This window comes from Nestor notabilis, unplaced genomic scaffold (genome assembly GCF_000696875.1).
Source record: "Nestor notabilis isolate BGI_N333 unplaced genomic scaffold, ASM69687v1 scaffold1212, whole genome shotgun sequence".
NCBI lineage: Eukaryota > Metazoa > Chordata > Aves > Psittaciformes > Psittacidae > Nestor > Nestor notabilis.
The window spans coordinates 28,753-48,970 of NW_009918534.1; the positions used below are offsets into that span (position 1 = coordinate 28,753).

Consider the following 20,218-nt stretch of genomic DNA (forward strand, 5'->3'; position numbering starts at 1 on the left):
GCCTGGGCTGTGTAGTGTTGAAGTCACATTTAACAAGCCTATTAATTGGCTTACCTTCTGCTGCCCTGAATTTCTGTGGTGTTTAGCCAGCACTTACGCTTCTTCTAGCTGCTAAAATCCTGAAGAAATAGAGGCTGATTGATACTGCATCTCTTGGTCTTTTCCCAATGGACCTGCTGTCAATGGGCTGTGGGTCTGGAGGGTGCCGCAGCCCATGCTTCCCAGCTAGGGGAGAGACAGAGAGAGATCGTGCAAGCACTGCCAGCTTCTGTTGATGGGGACGGAGGCCCTTTGCTGCTGGCCTGCACCAGCCCCAGTGCAGGAGCTTGGGTTGTGCCCTTTGCTCACCCTGCTGGGCTCCCAGCACCCCACTCAACCAGAGTGGTCCCCTGCAGCAGCCCAGGGTTCACCCTCGCCTGGCCACTGCATCCCTGTGTTTCCAAGCACTAGACAGGGAAAAGACGCCCTTGCCCGAGCCAGTCTCAAAAGAAAAAAAGCTGTATTTTCAGAATGCAAACACTGACACACAGGTGAAGGTTACAGAAAACAGATCAACAAAAACACAGGGCAAACAAACAACACATTTATTCGCTTAAGACTACTCCAAAGGTTTGTGTTTGTGCTGTACTATGGAACGGGCAGGATTAGTTGCTTTACAGCCCAGGGACAATTTAGGTATGGTCTGTGCTGTACACAGTCTACTGCTGACTGCTATGGCTGAACAGGTCCTAAACAAATTATTTGCCTGCTGAGAATGTCTATGCCTCTTCCTGCAGAGGATTCCACCTTTAATCCCCGAGATAGACCTGTTTCACACAAAATACTGCATTACAACTCAGAGTTCAGTACTGGAGACTAGACTGGCCCCAGCCCATACCTGTGAAATGATGCTCAGTTTGAACAACTGGCCCCAGAGCCAGAGGAGAGGGATTAGGCACATCCCTGCTCTAAGGAGAGGCAGGATCATATAGAGAGGAGCATGGACCAAACCACTGGAGACATGGAATTAAAGTGGCCATGTTCCTGCACAACAACCATTCCCCCAGCCTTTCCAGCAAGCTGCAGGAAGGGTCTGTGCTTTGCCAAGGACCCCTAAAATGACATAAAGAGCAGGCAAACATGGAAAAATCTTTGGAAAAGTGGAAATTACACTCCAGCTGCAGTAACTGTCCTTAGGGGCAATTAGAAATAACCACTCATGCCTCCTCAAACCAGCCCCTTCAGCCTCTGACAATGCATTACAGGCACAAGGTAAAGGCAAGATTACCAACCAGCATGCAAACAGCCAGGTTCTTGGAGAAACATGCAAACAGGAGATGAAAGGTCAGCTGGTGAGAGAGGATGCCCCCAGCACCTGCAAACAGTCAAGGGTTTGTTCCTATTTCCTGTACACTTTCTGACATTTAAACTCCCTCGAGGACACACTTTACACTCAATTGAAACCAATTAAGACAGCATTCTTCAGCTGCCTGCACTAGATGTTTACCAAGTAGGAAGCACTCTGAACAAAGGAAGGAGGCACAGGACCAACGGCATAATTGCACCAGCCTGGCCTCTCTCAGGTGGAACAACTACTGAGAGGGCTGGGGAGACTTCAGAGCCAGAGCAGGCACTGAGAACAGACTGAATAGCTGGAAAACTTCATCTAGCACATGCATAATTCAAACCTTCTGAGAAACCAGCTTCCAGTAACACTATTTGCACATATAATTTTAAGGTTGGTTCTTGAACTCAGTCTCTCACAGAGCTAGCACTGGCTTACATCACTGCCTTATACCCTGTCACTAACTGACTTGTGGGATTAGCATTCCATAGCCCATATTTCTTAGATTTCCATAGCCCAATATTTCTGTGTGCCCAGCTTCCTGCATCCTTGTGTTAAAGCAATATGCATTTACCAAAGACTTCTCTCCCCATATAAAAAAAGCAAAGCAATTATCAAATTATTTTTAACCCCACCATGTTCTGTACCCAAGGAGACTAAATTGGGTCAAACTAAGACCTTCTGCATGTGGTACATTATACAACCAGTGTGCCAGACAAAAGGACACCGTGAGAAAGCTGTGCTTAATGTAAGTTGTCATCAGCACCTGATACTGCACGATGGCTGGCTCCAGCTGTCTTTATTTTACTTTGCAGTGCATTTTGTGTTACATCATTATCGTGCTTTCAATGCTTACCTTCCCTCAACAGCTAGCAGAGCTCTGCTACCAGCCTGGGGGTTTAACAATTCTGATTACATATTTGTGTTAAATTAGTGCACAATTCATCATATTATAAGAAGAAAAATCAAGTTATTGAAAACCTAGTGACAATAACTGTACCAAAACATGTTTGCCACTTACATTTTCAACTCTTTGCCTTTATCACTACATAACGTTACATGAATTTACTGAAACTGTTACCAGCAAGTACAGCAGAATGTTGCTAAATCACATTTATAAACCTAAACCCCATCCTCTTCTCATCAGTTTTGCAGATCAGAGCATGTGACAGAGCAAAACATCACGAAATGTCCCCTCGCGCCTCAGAGCTACGTGTATGACACTTCATGGTACAACACCACAGTGCAGCAGCGGGGCTTCCAGAGGAGATTAAAATAGCAGCAAGCCCTCGTTACAATGCATAATAGATCAGAAAGCCACAATTTCAGAGAGCTTAGGATATCTGGGATTTATGAAAGACCAGTTAAGATTCTACTCTAATTACTCACATTAAGGGAAAAATAAAACCAGCATTCATTTAAAAAGCCTCAAAAAGCAGAATTCATACAAAATGAAAAGTATTCAAACATTTTTACAGAGGTTTACTATCTTTACTAAATGGCACCAGATTTCAAGTGGTCATTCATGTGAAAGGAAAATCAGTAACATTTCAAATTTTGCCTGAAGGTTATTCTAGAAGCAGAAGTCCTATCTTCATATTTGCTGCTAAAAGGAAGAAGTAAATGTGCATTGAGTATTGATGAATCTTTAATCTATACATCTTCTGATTTGGTTTGATTCAGCAAGTAGAAAAGATTTTCCATACTCAAGTTATCTACAGATTATGTCTATATATAAAAAAAGGTGTGGATATATACATTTAATACACACACACACTCTCGTACGTATATACACAAACTGGTGCAAGTTTCTAACTCTCTGCAGCTCCAAGGTACCACATCAGAACCTCCTTTAAGGCTATACCGTGTATCGATTATGGGACAAGACACAGGCAGTTGCTCTTGGTCTGGGCTATAATTGTTCCACTTCATGATCTATTGTTACACTCCTAGTTGTGCATGACGAGATTTCAATAACTTAGAATTTGTTGTATAAAAACAATTCCAGAAACAGAACTCCCTTATTTAAGGAACATCCCCGCTCCCACCCCCTGACATTATTTTTGCTAACCAATTACAGAAGTCAACCTAAATCACACCAGAAACTGCAAACACACTCTTTTGTCTTAATCTAAACTAACGTGCATCAAAACATTCTGCAGTGTGGCATCCTTGGATTTTCTCATCTTCTCAATTGCCCTGTGGAGATCCTGCTGCTGTACAGGCCGGATTTCATCTTCATCATGGCTTTAGAAGAAAGAGAGAAAGAAAAAAAGCAAGATAATGATTCAGGTGCTGTGTAACAGCTGTTCAAACAATGAGAAGTAATCACTGAAAATGGCAGCTCTGACATGGATCCAGCATTACACTGGAAACATGCCCCTGTCCATGCATTTATTACCTGCAAGTATGGGAGACAGTAAGTGGAGTTATGCACATGCAAGAGCATTACCAGCATTTAAGCCAGGTAATATAGCGCAGTAGTATCACTTGCTGGTTCACTGCACCTCAAGTTTGACAATTTGGAACACTCTTATTTTCATTGTCAAAATTAACAAAGGTTACTTACTTGGGGTGGGGTTTTTTTTTTGTTGTATAGTGGCAATTCGTGAAGCAAGAGAGAGAACCTCCTGCTTTCTGTGAATCACAGCAAAGTTTTTCAAACCTCTATAAATTTGCAATTCAAACCAGAAAATACAAACTAGTAATTGGACAGGAGCATTCATAACTGCTGTTCAGCTATCATAACAGGCAGAATAAAGACACATACGTCTCTTCTTCACAGGCAGAATTAACATATTCCCTGACACAGAGGAGTGCTGCATCCCGGCACATTTCTTTCAGATCACTTCCTGAGAAGCCATCAGTCTCTTTAGCAACTTCCAGGAGATCTACATGCCTGTCCACCTGTCAAAAAACAGAAGGTCAGAGCATGAAAACTCTACAGTCACTTACTTTCTTCCAAGGACAAGAAACAGTCACCTCCAGTCTTGACTTTGACAGCTAAAAGAAAATTATTTTGTTAACTTATGCTCCGAATCCTCCAAGTAGTTCATTTTGTTAAATGAAACTCATTCTTCATTTCGTAAAACTCTGTAGCTGCTTAACAAAAACACAACAGGCAACTGAAAGTGAACTATCATATTGGTATATTCTGTTACTAACATCCTGTGTAGCGTTGGAAGCCCACTAGATGGCAAAAACTGGATCACAGGAATAATGACCCATTTTCACAAATGCCCACACAAGTTTCCAGTTCCCTGCAAGGACACTCTTTTTTTTTGCTAAAGGGGTCTATCAGACCATGCACACATCTTTGTGTCTGTAGACAACGAACATTATCCAATGGGTCTTCTTTCACATCCCCAGCACATTTTTTACATTATTTGAAAGACTATGGTTTGTTTTCATAAGCACATCTTTTGACCAGTAACACAGCAAGGCTGGAAGAAGCTCCTGTCACATTCACATTTTGCTGTTGCCACCTTTTAGTGCAGGGTAAGAACTTCAAAAGCAGTTGTTCACTATCTATCTCAGCAATTCAGTTGTCTGCTGACTTACTGAACAACTGCTATTTTATGCAACCACGAAATGGGGAACTTGGATGTAAAATAACGTGTCCAACTCTGTGCACTGGATCAGACTGATTTCTTTCCAGCCAAGACCCCATATTTATTCGGTCTGTTTACAGAATCTCCATAACAGTCTCTTCCAGCACATTTTCCAATGCATCAGTATTTCCTTTTCAAAAAGTTAAAGCCAAACTGGTCTAGCAAAAGGCTGAAATTATGGGATGACTTCTTCTAAGAGGGAAACTATTCTGTGGTGATGAAGGCAAAGCTCCAGGTGTAATCTTTGCTGCTTCCAGCTACCCCTTCAACCCGTGCGCTCCCCAGGATAATGCAAGAATATGCTAACATCAACTGAGCACCCTTCCAACTCCCCACTGTTCCTCCTGCTTTCCTTGAAGAACAAGAGTTACAGTGATACTGTCCTATTGGCTCAGATCTTGAGCTTGTACTTGAGCCCCAGCTCCCTGACCTAGGACTCAGCAGGCAGTGCTTTGGTTTGGGTCTGGAGTCAGACATCTGGCTCCATAGGCATGGAAATTAACAGAAAAGCAGCAGCTGGCTTACACTAAAGTGCCTCCTACAGACACTATGGCCTGGGTGTCTTGAAATGCTTTGCTTTAGAGCATGATCCTGCACACAAATACTGAAGCCAGTAACACTCAGCTGCAGATCTGCAATGTATTTGCTCAGTATGCGGCTGAAGGCCATCAAGAATTGAATGGAACAGCACAGCTAGCTAAGAATAAATAGAAAATGGGCATGTTGTGTAGCAGGCATTAACAAGGGTTTCCCTTTGAGTGAGAAAGAAGAAACAGGACTTTAAGACAGTCAAGGAAAATGGAGGGCATGACTACCTGTCACGTGAAGGACTGCCAGGAAGTTTGTCATCCTGGCTTAAAATAAGCTGGGCTTGAGAGATCCAATTCTTCCTCATATGGGATAACCAATATAGGCTGATCTATTTTTTTTTCCCCTTCCCTGAAAAACATACTTGTGTGGCTGTGATTCACTGCCAGGTGCTTCACAGACCTTGCATTCTTTCAGGTCCACACTCAGGAACCAATTTAGGTTTTTGCTGAAGGCCTTAAGGCCAAGGTGCTCAACTCCCAGGCCCAGCTGCCAAGGCAAAGGAGCCACAGAGTCCACTTGCGTGCAAGGGCTGGGTGGCTTCAGATAGTCAAGGAGCCTGTATAAACGTCTACTATTTGGAATAGCTCCCTAAGGGTTCCTGAAGAGAAATCTGAGTCTGAAATCACCGCTTGTAAGAGACTCGTTAGTTTGTTTGAGATTTTCTGCAAATAGGTCAGCTCTTCCTCCACAACTCCTCTGGCATTTCACAGCAGTTCTGGTTTTCTGTTTTCACATCTATGCCTAGTATTTTGCACAAAACCCAACCTACATTCTAATCCTATACAAACAATCCAAAATGACTACTTGCAAAGTAACTTCTCCAGTATCTCAGCCATCTGCAATGATGAGCTGCAATTTTTAGGCCTCTTAAAAAAAGTGAGTTGGTTTTACTAACAAATGATATTTATTAGGATATACCTCAGCCAAGAGACGCTTTGCAACATTAACTTCAAGACAGTTAGTGCTGCAGACTAAATTTAGCAGGAACCTCCAATAATGTAGGTCCTATATCCTGCCAACAGACACTACCAGATGTTCTCACACCTACCCCTTCCCCTCATCTTGTAATATAGGTGGCAACATGAGCACCATACAATATTAGTAACAAGATCTATAGTAGTTTTCCTCTAAAGGAAATACGAAGTATGGATAAAAGCATGAAAAGCAGCACTGTCAAAAAATGTCAGTCCTCCTTTCTTGACTTCAGCCAATCAACTGTGCAGAATTAAAAATATTCAGTATCTCTTCTCCCTGCCTCATGACATCTTGAAATTTCTTTCACTGATCAAAGTGATTTCCACATGATTCACCTTCAGCATCTTTAAGAGATAAATATATTATCTTGTTATGTAAGAAGAAAATGGAGACAGAGAAATTAAATCTTTCTCCTCAGAGGTGGTGAATCACCACAAAATCCAAGACTGCTTCTCTGACTGAGGCTGATGCTTAAACCAGTAGGCAACCTTACTGCTTTAATTTAACACCACACATAAAGCCACAGAAGATTCCTAGGTTCTAAACAGAAATACTCTGGTAGATAATCTCTACCTTACTCCAAAACAGTCAATTATAAAACATAACAGCTTGCATTCATGACAACAGTAATAAAGCAAATTAACCATTAAAAGATGTCTACTTACATTTTCATTCTTCAAAATTAGCTTCAAGATTGCTTCTCTTTGTTTCAGAGCCTTAAACAAAAGAGACTAACGTTACGATAGTACAAAAATAAATGTGTAACATCTATCTCAATTTTGCACTGCGTGGGCTTTCCATAACAGTTCAGTGACACAAGCTGATCCCTCAAACAGGAGATGTGATATACACTAAGGAAACCTATCTGATGGCAAATCACTCAGCAAAATGAGAGCTAGGGTACTCTGACTCCAGGAGCACATGAAACTAAACATTTGAGTGTATACATTTACGCTAACTACAGGGAAAGGGAAATGCACCTAACATTCAGTCTTACTTTGCCCTAAGTGAAAGCAGCTGTCTCTGAAAGATTTCCTCTTATCTTTAACGGAGGGCAGACTCCATTTTCAGGCTGGATGTGAGGAAAGAATTCTTTACAATGAGGGTGGTAAAATGCTGGCATATGTTGCCCAGAGAGGTGGTAGCTGTTCCATTCCTGGAGACATTCAAGGCCAGGCTGGATGTGGTGGTTCTGAGCAACCTGATCTAGTTGAAGATACCCCTGCCCATTGCAGGGTGGTTGGACTGGATGACCTTTGGAGGTTCCTTCCAACCCAAGCTGTTCTACGATTCTATGACTTTTTAAATCTAAGGGATGTTTTCAATACTTTGCTAAATCAAATGAAGAGTATAAATTGTTCCACCTAAAAAAAAAAAAAAAAAAAAAAAATTACAGATAATGCTTGGGAAATTTTAAGCAATGTAAAATCACATACTGTAATGGGGCTATGAGGTTACTGAAAGAAACAGCTAAGTCATGAGTATACCCTTACTAGCAACAGGCAGCGAAGAGACTGGGTTTTGTGTCTCCCAAAACCAAACTTGTCTTAAATTCACCTTCACTGTTAAAAAAAGAAAAAAACTACACCATAACTACCCTGGCAGCTGAACAGTTGATATTCTGTCTCAAAAAACACTTCTTCCATTTCCCTCTGCCTTGCAGATAACTTTGTAAGAGCATTTTTGGGCCTTTTCATCTCAAACTTAGTTATAAGATCTGCAAGGCTTTAGCTACTCTGCAGTGATACTACCTGCGCACACTTCCAATTCACAGCACACAAATCATCTTGGTCCTCCATAAAACAGTTGTAACCAATCTTAGTTGCATCACAAATTACCAGAGACAAGAACAAGAGACAAACATTAAGTTCATAATATGGCTGTAGTGAGGTAAGGAAAATTACATGCCTGTGCCCTAAATTATACTTCCTGTTTCAATTCTGATCCTGGGAGAGGGAGACAACCCCTGTAACATCCTGAGGCACTGTTAACTGCAGATAATTCATCCTTCTAACGACAATTCTTGATAGAAAGACATGACACAGTAATAAAATATACATTCTTGCCCCTTACTAATTCAAGGAAAACTTGAGGATGAGTAAGGTGTATAAAACCCTATGAGCAGGCATCACAGAAATGTAGTTACAAGAACATGAATGCTTTCTTTGAAAAAGTATCTGCCCACAAGGAGTGAAAGCCAGTTCAAACACGATGGGATTGGCAACATGACTACTTTCTTGCACAATCAGTAAGTTTTATTCCTCCAATTTTGTCTCTTAAGTTTCTCCAAAAAATGAATAATGAAGGTTATTTCTGTAGCCAGAAGGGAATACTGACAACCAGGACTGAACTTTTTATTACATTGATACAAAAATGTCTTGTGATATTGCTAAGTGTTGGAAGGAGATTAAAATGCCTTGAAAGGGATGGCAATAGAAAAATTTACACTAAGGGTAACCTTGTGACGTATGTCCTAACTGATAGCTTACTTAATTACTACCTATTTGGCATAAATCATAAGCACAGTTAAACCAGTTTTCCAGATTGCTTGCTGTGTCTGACTGTGGAAAGGCTTCTGCGGAATGTAGACCTCGATATGCAGAATTTGTTCCCTCTTCTCTTCTTGAAAACTAAATATTGTATATCCAGAAGGTGTAAATAGTAGTAAATATGTACCTCCTCCTTCCTGACACTACCCAACCTGGGTGCCGCTCTCCCCCATAGGCAAGTGTGTGCAGTCACTTCTGTGCTTTCCAAATTAAAACTAAGCTCTTTCCAGAGTGCAGCGTCTAAGAGACTTCAATCTTATAGATGAAGAAAATGGGTGGGAAGCTCTAAAAGTACATGGTGTTGTTTCAGATAAAACCCCCAAATAATCAAGATTTCTGTGAGAAACTTCACCTTAAAAAGACAAGGTGTATATATATGCTTCTAAAAAACTAAAACCAGATCAAAATAATACAGTATTTCTTTGAAAGAAGAATACCCCAACCAAACAACAAACAAAAAAACCCAAAACCAACACAAAACCCCAACAACAACAAAAAAAAAAAAAAAAAACCAACCAAAACACACCAAATAAAGAAACAAAACCCACCAACAATAAGATAACACAAGAACAAAACCCAGAGACACTTTCCTGTAGCTCAGTCACTAGGCATACTCCAGGCAAACCTGGCATGACTTACAGGTTGGTTGATGTGAAACCGGGTTGGCATTCTTCTCATGATTGCAGAGTCCAGATCCTGAGGACGGTTGGTGGCTCCCATCACTATTACCTGTAATACACCAATAGGAAAAAACAAGTCAGCCTGAAACCAGCTTTTGAAAACATTGCCATATTGGAATTTCAAAACCAAACGTGTGACTCTTCCACACTTTATCAAGAACATCAACATTTAAAGAAGTTACATAAGGTTTCTTGGTATGGATTTCAGCAACTGGATTAAACAGTCAGCTTGAGAGAGCATTGGTACCACTGAGTATCATCCAGGTGGAGATTTTTTACACTAATCTGAATCTTTCCAAGACCAATTTGAAAGTTCAAACTCTAAGCAACAATCCAAAACATCTGCTTGTAAGTCCTGGCAATGTCTCTTTAGTTCCTGTGGTTCTGGAAGGAACTCAAAAGGAGATATTCTGATAAGGTATTATCAGAAACTGTTAAAAAATGTGGCATTTTTGTGCTGTGCTGAAAAAAGAGAGGCAATCAGTTCACCAGGACAACCAAGCTGGCACCTTTCACATGCACTAAAATGTTTTCCTTTTTTTTTTAAAGCATTAAAAAAAAAAAAAAAGCAATAGAAGCCAGTAAGAACCTATATGCACTAATATACTGTAACAGCAGCACATTAGGTGTGTACAAGCTAAGTTCAACACAAGGAGAGTATTTACTTCATTTGACTGCATTCCAGTTATTAGTTTAAGAACAAATTTACTTCCTATTCACATCAGCCTTACTTTCTCATTTGTTATTCTAAGTTATGTACATTGTAAATATCCAGTCACAAAGGTGAAAAATGCCAGGGAAATTAATCTCCTATCAATGCAGTTTCCTGACGTGCTTCTCTCTTTTGTCTGGGGTCACCGTTTGGCAGCCAGCCCTGGCTCCAGCAGCTCCAGCAGCCCCTGGCCAGGCTGGCTGGTGTGTTCCGGAGCAGAGTCACCCTGCCACCTAGAGGCTTAATTATACAGTGGCAAATTGCTACACACAGAGCCAAAAGGCACGTTTTCCACCGGAGCTCCAGAAGTCTTCATCTTCTAGAAAGCGTTATGCATGCAAGCGCTTTGTGCCTGCCGGCATGACAAACACAAGCTAATGTTTCGCTGAGCTGCCTCCTGCAAATGTATCACTGTATGAAGCACCCATGCTGTGCTCCCCCAGGGTCTGCATCAAGGCCCGAGGTGTTGCTCCCTCTGTGCTACCAAAGCTGAACAGCCTTCCCAAAAACAGCTTTGTATACAGCCTCTGCAAATGTGAAATGCGGCTGTACAGGGCTTCCAGACTTGAACTGTCCCTTCAAGCAGCATAGCTCTCTTTTCCAGGCACTGTGCCCCAAGTTCCAGTGAGACTGAAGACTATATCCTTGTATGACCATAACACCATGTTTCAGTATTTAAAGGGTGGCTACAAAGAAGATGGGAGACTCTTTTTACAAGGAGTCACATGGCAAAGACAAAGGGTAATGGGTACAGGTTACTCCTGGGGAGATTCCAACTGGACACAAGAGGAAGATTTTTTGCAATGAGAACAACCAGCCATTGGAATTATCTCCCCACAGAAGTGGTGGACGCTTCAATGTTTGACACTGAAGATTCAGCTGGACAGGTGCTGGGTGCTGGGCCATCTAGTCTAGGTCATGCTATGATAAGAAAGGTTGGACCGGATGATCCTGAGGTCCCTTCCAACCTGGTATCCTATGATTCTAGGATATCCTTGAACCCTACATTTAACCCAAAGCTGAACACACTTTTCAGGTGAAATCAAAAGAGGAACAAGTAACATTCACCACAACACTTTCTTACAATTTTGTCCTAGCATTGGGAATTTTTGCTACCATAACAAAAGCCAAATTTAATCCTTATTCAAAGGAAATTTGCTTGGCAAGAATCAGACAAGCAACCCAAAGCTCCCAAGTAAACATTTGTAATTAACAAAAGAACCCAGCAAGCTGGCTGTCAAAACCTAAGACAAATGTCAAAACTATCACTTGGAGAACACTTCCTGAATTGCAATGATATCTCAGTGAGGAGCCTGGAATATGGTATTGAAAGAAAACACAAAACCAGAAATCAACCTGAACCAATGCCTGCGGCGCCACCAGCCAATCATTTGTATTGCATTTTAGTTGGTGGCTCCCTACCCTGCAGAGCCATACAAGTGAAAGGACAAGAGTGACTTGCTCAGGCTCTGCATGTTGAACTTGAGAGATGGTAATTGTCTTACTGCAGAGAATGGACAACATGATCTGCCCCAAGATATTCTCAGTATATTGCAGAAAAAGGTAATACATTCAAACTCTGAAAGAAACGTGCGCTAGCAAGATCATGTCAACTTCCAGTGAAGTGTTCATACCACTGGCCTCTTACTAATAGAAAGCAAACACTCCACTTTAAAACTCCTCAGCATATGCATTCACTGTGTTCTAATCAGTTTTTAAAATATCAACGGAAAAGAATCTTTAGCACAACCTTTAGAGAGAAGGAAAAGCAGATTTTACAAAGAACTAACAAGCAGAGGTCAGAGCATCAGAACCCATGCACCAAAAGACACAGATTAAAAGGGCTGAAAATTTTAAAACTGAAGAATAAATATCCTTTTTAAAGGCCTTAGAAAGATTGCTCCAGATGACAGTTCAGAAACATACCAAGCAAGCTTTCATCTATGCAATATGTAAGTAATTTATTTCATAAATGTTTTTTGTTCGTTTATCAATACCAGCAGCTTTTGTAATTTTTTTTTCCTCTCCAAAACACAATACTTCTGTCCAGATCATGGGAGGAAGCATACAGCAATAACAAGATGGAAGCGTGGCTCCATTTAACAGAACCCTTTCAGGTTACCTCCAGAGCCTAGTGCTTGTCTAATGCTTTTCTGGAAACAAACCAACCAACCTGCAACTGGGGTAAATACTCAGATCTTTCAATATCTTTCCTGAAATCAAAGATTAACTTCACCTGAAAAAAATATTGTTGACAAAATGTTTTTCATCACAGTTTAAAATTGTAGCAGCTCCCAATTTGGCAGCTCAAAGTACACAGCTTTTATATTATCAAGACTTAAGACACTTCTGCCTCTTAATCAAAACCAAAATACCTACAAAAACAGTCTTCTAAAGAAGAAGAATGATCTACTAATATAACTCACCTCATTCCCGTAATATAGTGGTAATCACTAGCACTGACAGGTAAAGAAACTCTTCTGGCAATTATTACTACACGCAATCTGCTATTCCTCCCAAATGGTTCAATGCACAATATCCAAGAAGGAAGACTCTCATCACTTTTTCTCTTATCCTTTGTACTTACTTGGCAGTTATAATCTGTGTCCAGACCATCCCACAGACTCATGAACTGAGCTTTCATCATAGCTGTAGCTTCATGGTCAGAACTTGATCGACTTCGCAAGAAGGAATCTGTATTAAACGATTTAGTAAAACAATTTACTTTCAATTCTGCCATAGAAACTATGCTGTTCAATTTCTCATGTGCAGACTTGTGCTATTCTCCATCTTGTAAATATTTTTAATAAACACTGTCAACAAATGAGAAATATTTCTTACAATAAAGAATAGGAAAGAAGAATTTTACCATATTTTTAAGCACATCTTTAAATTACATTACACAAGTATGTACCTATCTATCATAGGAGATTGTCCCAAATCTTGTTTTCCAAATTTTCACTTTCCTGAATTCATGGAAAGCGTAACTTCCACCTTAATTTCCCATGCAGAGATGGAAGAAGAGTCTGGCAAGCTAGAAGACACCAAAGCATAGGAGAACAGCAAGCTGCAGGACTGGTGTCAAGCAGGCTACACACTTTGTTATGCAGAGCTTTAACTCTGCTAGTAGTTGCCTAAATAATTCCCAACAGCTAGAAAAACACCAAGTTTTCTACACCTATACAAAAGGATAAAAAGCATCTTAAGTACATAGCCCCTTCATAAACCTGAACTACGAAAAGGGTAAAAGATTTGTCAGGGTCTGTTTCTGCAACCTGTACAACCCGCTCTAAGAAGCGACAGTACTACAAGACAACGAGCTATTTTAACTGAACTGCTCAAGTTCACATGGACTTAACACTCATGTGAGAGGTCCAAATGCACTGAACTGGCAGCTTTGCTGTCTTCCTAGCTGAACTTCCCCTCCTACTTCTTCAGTCTTATTAAACTATTATTCCTGAGCTCTCCTAAACCTGTATTTTTTTTAACCCCGCTATGTGCCCTCATGGCAGAAGTGTTGAGGTGTATTTGGTGATAGGTTTCCTGAATAAGGAGTTCCCTTGACAGAAGAAAAACTTTCCTCATCAACCACCTTAGCCCAATCAAAAATAAGCAGCAACTTGTTCTACTTGAAATTTCCTCCACTAACACGAGGAAGAAGTGAATTGTTTTTCCCTAATTTGCCACCATTACTTTACAATACCTTTATATTACTAAACCTTGTTGCATTATCTCTCTTTTTAAGGAAAAGATGACAGTAGATCAAGATTCCCATCAACTTGAATCTGCAGTTTAATATCACTCTGCTATAGTTAGTTACAAAAGAAAAAAAAAAAAAAAGGTAGATTTTTACCTATTTCATCAATAAAAATGATGGATGGCTGGAGCTTTATAGCAAGAGAGAAGACAGCAGCAGCCAGTTTTTGAGACTCTCCATACCATTTGTCTGTCAGTGTTGAAGGCTGGAGATTAATAAATCGACAGCCTGCTTCTTTTGCTGTAGCTTTGGCGATCAGTGTTTTGCCACAACCAGGAGGGCCATAGAGAAGTACTCCTGGAAAAGCAACAGTATTAATGCTCTCTGGTTGCTGTACAGAAAACATGCTTTGGTATGACAGACCTGATAATGTCCAGGCTTTATTTTTTATCGAAGTGTTAAAAGGTAAGAAGCCAAGTTATACAGTGTTCCATCAAATACAGTTACTTATTCTTATTATAAAATTAAAGTTAAGAATATCTAAAAAGAGATATGGTGAAACTGAAGGGAGATATCTATCTGAAAGATGATAGTTTGATTACTGTGATTGTAAAGGTTACGTTGTCAGGCATTGCTTACAGCTAGCTTCAGCTGGGCTAATAAAACTTAGCACAGAGCAGGGAGGGGAGAAAAACAGATTACCCACAATTAAATGACATCTCATATTATTTTTTAAACTTGTCATAGTGAAAGAATCCACAGTCGTGTTTTTCTAACATAGCTGTAAAGAAAATTTGAAGAGAAAAAAAAAAAAAAAAAAAGTCAAACAGGCTTGAAACACAGAGAATTACCAGGGTTTTTCTTCTGTTTATGTGCCTGATGACCACAGATTACCCTGAAGCAATAACTTCCCATTAAGACACAGTGCAAGCCACTGAGAAAACTGGGGAGCTTGCCCTGTATGGAAAGTCTGCTTTAAAAAGATAAATAAAAAATAATTTTTTCCTTCAGCTTATTAGATCATGACATGAAAGTAATTTTCCAGACAGTTTCAATTTGTGACATAAGCAGAAAGTAGCCTGGAAAAACTAAACCACTTATAAAACTGCTTCATTTTCCATCACTTAGGACATAAAACTATGATGGTCACAGATACAGGCAGTAATTAATAGTTTTCAGAGAATTTTCAGAAGACAATATTCCAGGCATCAGAGCAGTAAATATAAACTTCACCATCTTGTCCAACATTTCAGGTTCAAATTCTGCTTGTTTGCAGTAACATAGAGCAAATATGGCTGTAAGCATTCCAGCAGAGTGAATCCAACTTCTGGTTTACTGTTGGAAAGTTAATTTGTCATCCACCAGTTTCCTTACTGCCTCAATACTGTGCAACTCAACTCCAGAGAAAACCAAGGCATATCCAGAATAAAAATGGGATCTCTGTCTTTTTGAATGACTGGAATTTCTAGGGCTAGAAGAGAGAGATGTCTGCAAGATTAGCTTATAGTGATGTCTAATATTTGTGAGTTAGGATTTTATGACACCGTAGAAATATTAACCAAGTGTACAGCTGTACAGAGTTATAGCTCACCTCTGCCAAAAGGACAAGATGGGTTATAATAAGAAAAATATCAACAATCTAGGCAGTTAAAAATGCAGGCTACATAGATTAGAGCACCAAAATGTAACACCAAAAACTGAAAAGCAATCATCCCTTCATTATTAAGGTGAAACTTACACACTAGAACTTGATTTCATGGCAAGAGAAGGGGAAGAACCTGAGTGTTTTCCCTTGGCATCAGTCCTCATGGTTGCACTCTGGACTGGCAATCCACTTCTTCTTTCTTTTCTGGGTAATTGTAACCATTTTCTTTTTTTCTCAACACACCAGCATTGTGTTGTGTAGAAACACATTTCTTTCCTACCTTTTGGTGGCTGTAAGAGCCTGGAATTCTCAAACAAATATTTCTTCTTGATGGGCAAAATGACAGTGTCTTTCAAATCTGTAATAACATCATCTAAGCCAGCAATGTCACTCCAGGTTACCTAATACAGAAAAATAGTATTAGAAATTATCATCATAGTCCCCACCAACAAAAAATATCCACCAGCTTAAAAGTAGTACAAGGCTTCAAAAATAAAAAAGACAAGTGATTAAAAACCCCTCTGCTCTTAATGATGCAATTTTAGTTTTAAATTACAGAAATATTTTCTGTGCATTTCCAAAAATACATATGTGATAAATAATGCAATCTAAAGTCAGAATCAGTATCTTCCATGTCTGAAGTGCATTCAGCAGAGTAACAAGGAAAACAATTTCTTACATGCATGCTAAGCGGGTCTACGAGATGTGCAGCAATACTCATTTCGTATTCGCTAAGCTTGACATTTTTCACTCCAATTTGCTTCATTAGTTTTTCAGCCTGGGGGAAATAAAACACCAAGAAAACCAGAGAAAAAAACTGAGCTGCTGTTTGGAGCCTGAAAAGCTTTTCTGTAAGTCACATCTGAAAGAAGGTTAAATCTTCCAGAAGTAGAAGGTTCTGCTATTTCCTAATGACTTCTTGTCACTTGAGTGAAACTGTCATTATGTCTCAGTTCTCATCAAGTAAGTGTCACACCAGCCCTCCCATCCCCAAGCCTACATGTCATACATTACAATCTGAAAAGCAACTAAAATAAACATAAGGACATGGAGTTTGCTGTTCAGAACACAAGTAACCTTAGTACAAAATCATTTCCATAATCTCTCACTCTAGGAGCTTCCAAAGCTGACACAGGCATGTTGCACTTAAAAAAAGCCCATAAGTCTTTACAAACTTTGTAAGGGATTCAGAAGAAAAGCCTGACACTTCTTATTAAATAGAACTCTGCAGAGTTCTTTCATGTGTGTAATTATCTTCATTCACAACCCTACAAATAACACACACACATTTTTTAATGGGACATATACCTGTGTTATTATAAAAAGCATGCCCCCCCAACCTCCATGGCATTGTATCAAGAAGAGATTAATATATTTTTAAGTAAAAAGAAAAATTACAGAAGCTAGTAATTTTTTTTTAATATGTATTCAATGATTTCTTTTTCCCAGTTTTAAAGGAAAAGTCATTTGTTGTGTTCAGATGCTTTCATAATTCAGTTTCTTTTTATACTCTAACTTGCGGTTAAGTCTGACATGCTTTTGGGATATTGCAACCTCTTATATAATGGCTGGCACTAGCATAGATTGTGAAGTAGGCCTAATTTTTTTAACTAATGTTTTCATTAAAAAAGAAAAAAACACCCCAAATAGAATTAGGTTGCTCAAAACTGCTGCTTGAACCTACGAAATTTATGTCAGCCAGAAAACAAAAAGCAGTTGCCACATTTCCTTCAATACTTTCCCAAGGAAACATTTAACTTTTGGTTCTGCACTTAAATCTTTTCCCAGAGCACTAACCCCCACGAATCATTCTATCTCAATGTAAGAAATGAGACTTTTCACTTCTCCCCTTTCCAGGGCATTTTGACTGCGACTGGAGGTGGGGGGCAGAACAGAGGGAGAGGGATAAAGTGCAAGCTATTCTTAAAAAGGCATTTGGATAGCAGTGTTCCTCTTTATCATAAGTAACTACAGTCCCTGCCTTTGCCACCAAGTTCCCAAAACGCAGCAGAGAACTAAGTTATTTCTCCTCAAGGTTTTAAAAAGCAACCAAAAGACTGATGAGAGCATTATTTAACTGAACTGCTGCTTAGCAAAATTGTCAGAAGCAGAAACAACTCTGGGACCACACACTTGCAGATAATTAGAGACATCGTACTCCAGTTCACAGTTTTTCCACCACTTCAGGTTAGAAAACTTGTTATGAAATGTAAGCACGGAAAACACTAACAGCCTAGATGCTGAAGTTTACTAAACTAATTCTAGGGCTTTGATTATTCCACATGCTTTTGTCAATTATTTTGCTAGTTATTTCAAGCTCAGTTTGTACATTTCTCTGTATGAATAGTAATGAACAAGACAGCATTTCACAGAAATATTTATGAATAAAATCCTACCTGTTTCTGAGCTTCTACTTTTTGCTTTCTGGTTGGATCAATGGCATCAACCATCCACTTAATGGTAAAATATGTTACAGCACCAAATATGGTTAAACGAAAAATTAATCCAACCACTTCATTCCGGCTCAGGGGACGTGAAAATGCTTCAGCATGGACCATTTTGCCTCTCAAACTAAGTGTAAAAAAGTGCAAGGAGGGAGGGACAGAAAGAAAGAAAATTAAAGATGAGAGAACATCTACCTTATATTTAAACAGCATTCTATAAGAACTATTTCCCATGCACACAGTGGGCATAGTTATAACGAAGTATCTCAACAGTTGCACAATCCCAACATACAAAACTGCGTAAGATTAAAACACAGAGTGCTGAGTATAATGATGGTTTAATTTCCAGTTTCAGTAAGCAGGAAAGAATTCAGAGACAGCAACAATTTGAGGCCTTACTTCTGGGCTGACTATATGCAAAAAGGTTCTTCTTTCACTCTCCCTCCATCAAGAAATCTGCTTTTCTCTCAGTTATACAATACCCTAAGAAACTAATAAAGATTATATCAGTGCCAAGTTTACATTCCCGTTCAGACTGACATTTTGTGACCGTTATTGACCCAAGAATGCTAAGTCATGGAGACAAAGATAACTACATTATTTAAACAGGGAGTTTTTTCCCCTAAGAGGAAGTTTAAAGGAAAGGCACCCAATGGCGACATTAAGAAGTGATCAACGACTCATATTTAAATAAAATGAGGTTAAAAACTGAAGTTTGCACCTAGCAGAATATATTTTGAGTTATTAATATCCCTGGAAAACTGAAAATGCTAGATGTGGCACACAGCTACCAAGGGAAAAGGCTGGCTGCTGTACAAGACAAATCCAGAAAGTACAGCACATTCAAGTTACTGAAGTGTACTGCAGAGAGGAAAAAACTCTTCCTGTAACACTGAAAAATTACTTATAAAATTGAGGTTTTCTTTGCCCAATCCACTTTGTCCTCAACTGGTGGGGTTTCCACTTGAGAATCCCCAAAGCTCTCCTTGTTCACTGCCCTATTTTCCTCCTGCAAGGGCAAAATCAGTGGCAAGTCCTTTGGCAGCTTCTAATGCTTCTTGGCTGGTCTCCAAACTAAGCTGTCAGCCAGGGAAAAGCTGGACTACCTACAGCCAAGATATCCTTGAGTTCCCCCTCACTTGGCTAGCAGTTGCATTATGTCGTCCCCGTACTCAAGGCAATGCCATACCATAGATTTAGTTTACAAGGACTGGGCAGACTGGAATTAGGAGAAGGACTGCAACACAAATACCAAAATATTTCAGTGTGGATCACTAAAAAACAGTTTCGTTTCTTTTTTAATTATTCATGCTCTGTTAGGAGATTGAAAAAAAAAAATAAAAAAAACCCAAGACCTGTGCATACCTGCTTGGAAATCAAATAAAATTTGCCTGCTTAGGCATCTAAGCAAGTAATACTGAACTAGCATATTCTGCGTATTATCTTAAATCTGATTTATTACGATAAAAGGACTATATATAGTCAGTGAACAAGAAAAAAGCATCCAAAAAAGTCCCCTAGCCGAATTAAAAAAAAAAAAAAAACTCACTTCTTATGCAACCCTTGCCCTGAATACACGTTGTAAGAAGAAGCTTATACAGTAGGAAAATTGCAGCATAACCTTTCTAAACAAACTTCCGCTTATCCTGCATGAATTTTAGCATTTACTTCCCAGACAAATTGCTGAGTTAACAAGAAGGACAGTTAATTGCACAGCAAACTCTAGGTCCATAAGGCTGCCACCACCTTTTTCTTTAGCTCGGTGTCTGCATGCCAAAGCTTCAAATACAAAAAAGAAACCAAAAGGAGAAGCGCTGCTGGTTTCTGTTCTGCTCCCACAGCACGGCGAGGGCAAAACTTCAGTCCCTGGTAGGAAACCCTTGCCTCTTTCCGGGCCCTCAGGCGAGAGCTACCGCTTCTCTTCCCAGGGCTCGGCTTTACAGCCACGCAGCACACCGACCGGTGGGACGGACCAAAAGAGGGGTCGGTT

At 39.8% G+C, this 20,218-nt stretch overlaps 1 protein-coding gene across 1 annotated transcript; it reads right to left on the minus strand.

Moving 5' to 3' along the window:
- Positions 1–3,159: 3,159 nt before the first annotated feature.
- On the minus strand, positions 3,160–18,459 carry ATAD1 (ATPase family, AAA domain containing 1). Its single transcript, XM_010009743.1, has 9 exons — positions 18,181–18,459; positions 16,464–16,562; positions 16,065–16,185; positions 14,296–14,496; positions 13,030–13,136; positions 9,690–9,779; positions 7,167–7,217; positions 4,095–4,231; positions 3,160–3,571 (listed from the first exon to the last, which is right to left on the minus strand). Exons 1-9 carry the CDS (start codon positions 18,439–18,441, stop codon positions 3,451–3,453), a joined length of 1,188 nt encoding a protein of 395 aa, XP_010008045.1. The 5' UTR covers positions 18,442–18,459; the 3' UTR covers positions 3,160–3,450.
- Positions 18,460–20,218: the final 1,759 nt, after the last annotated feature.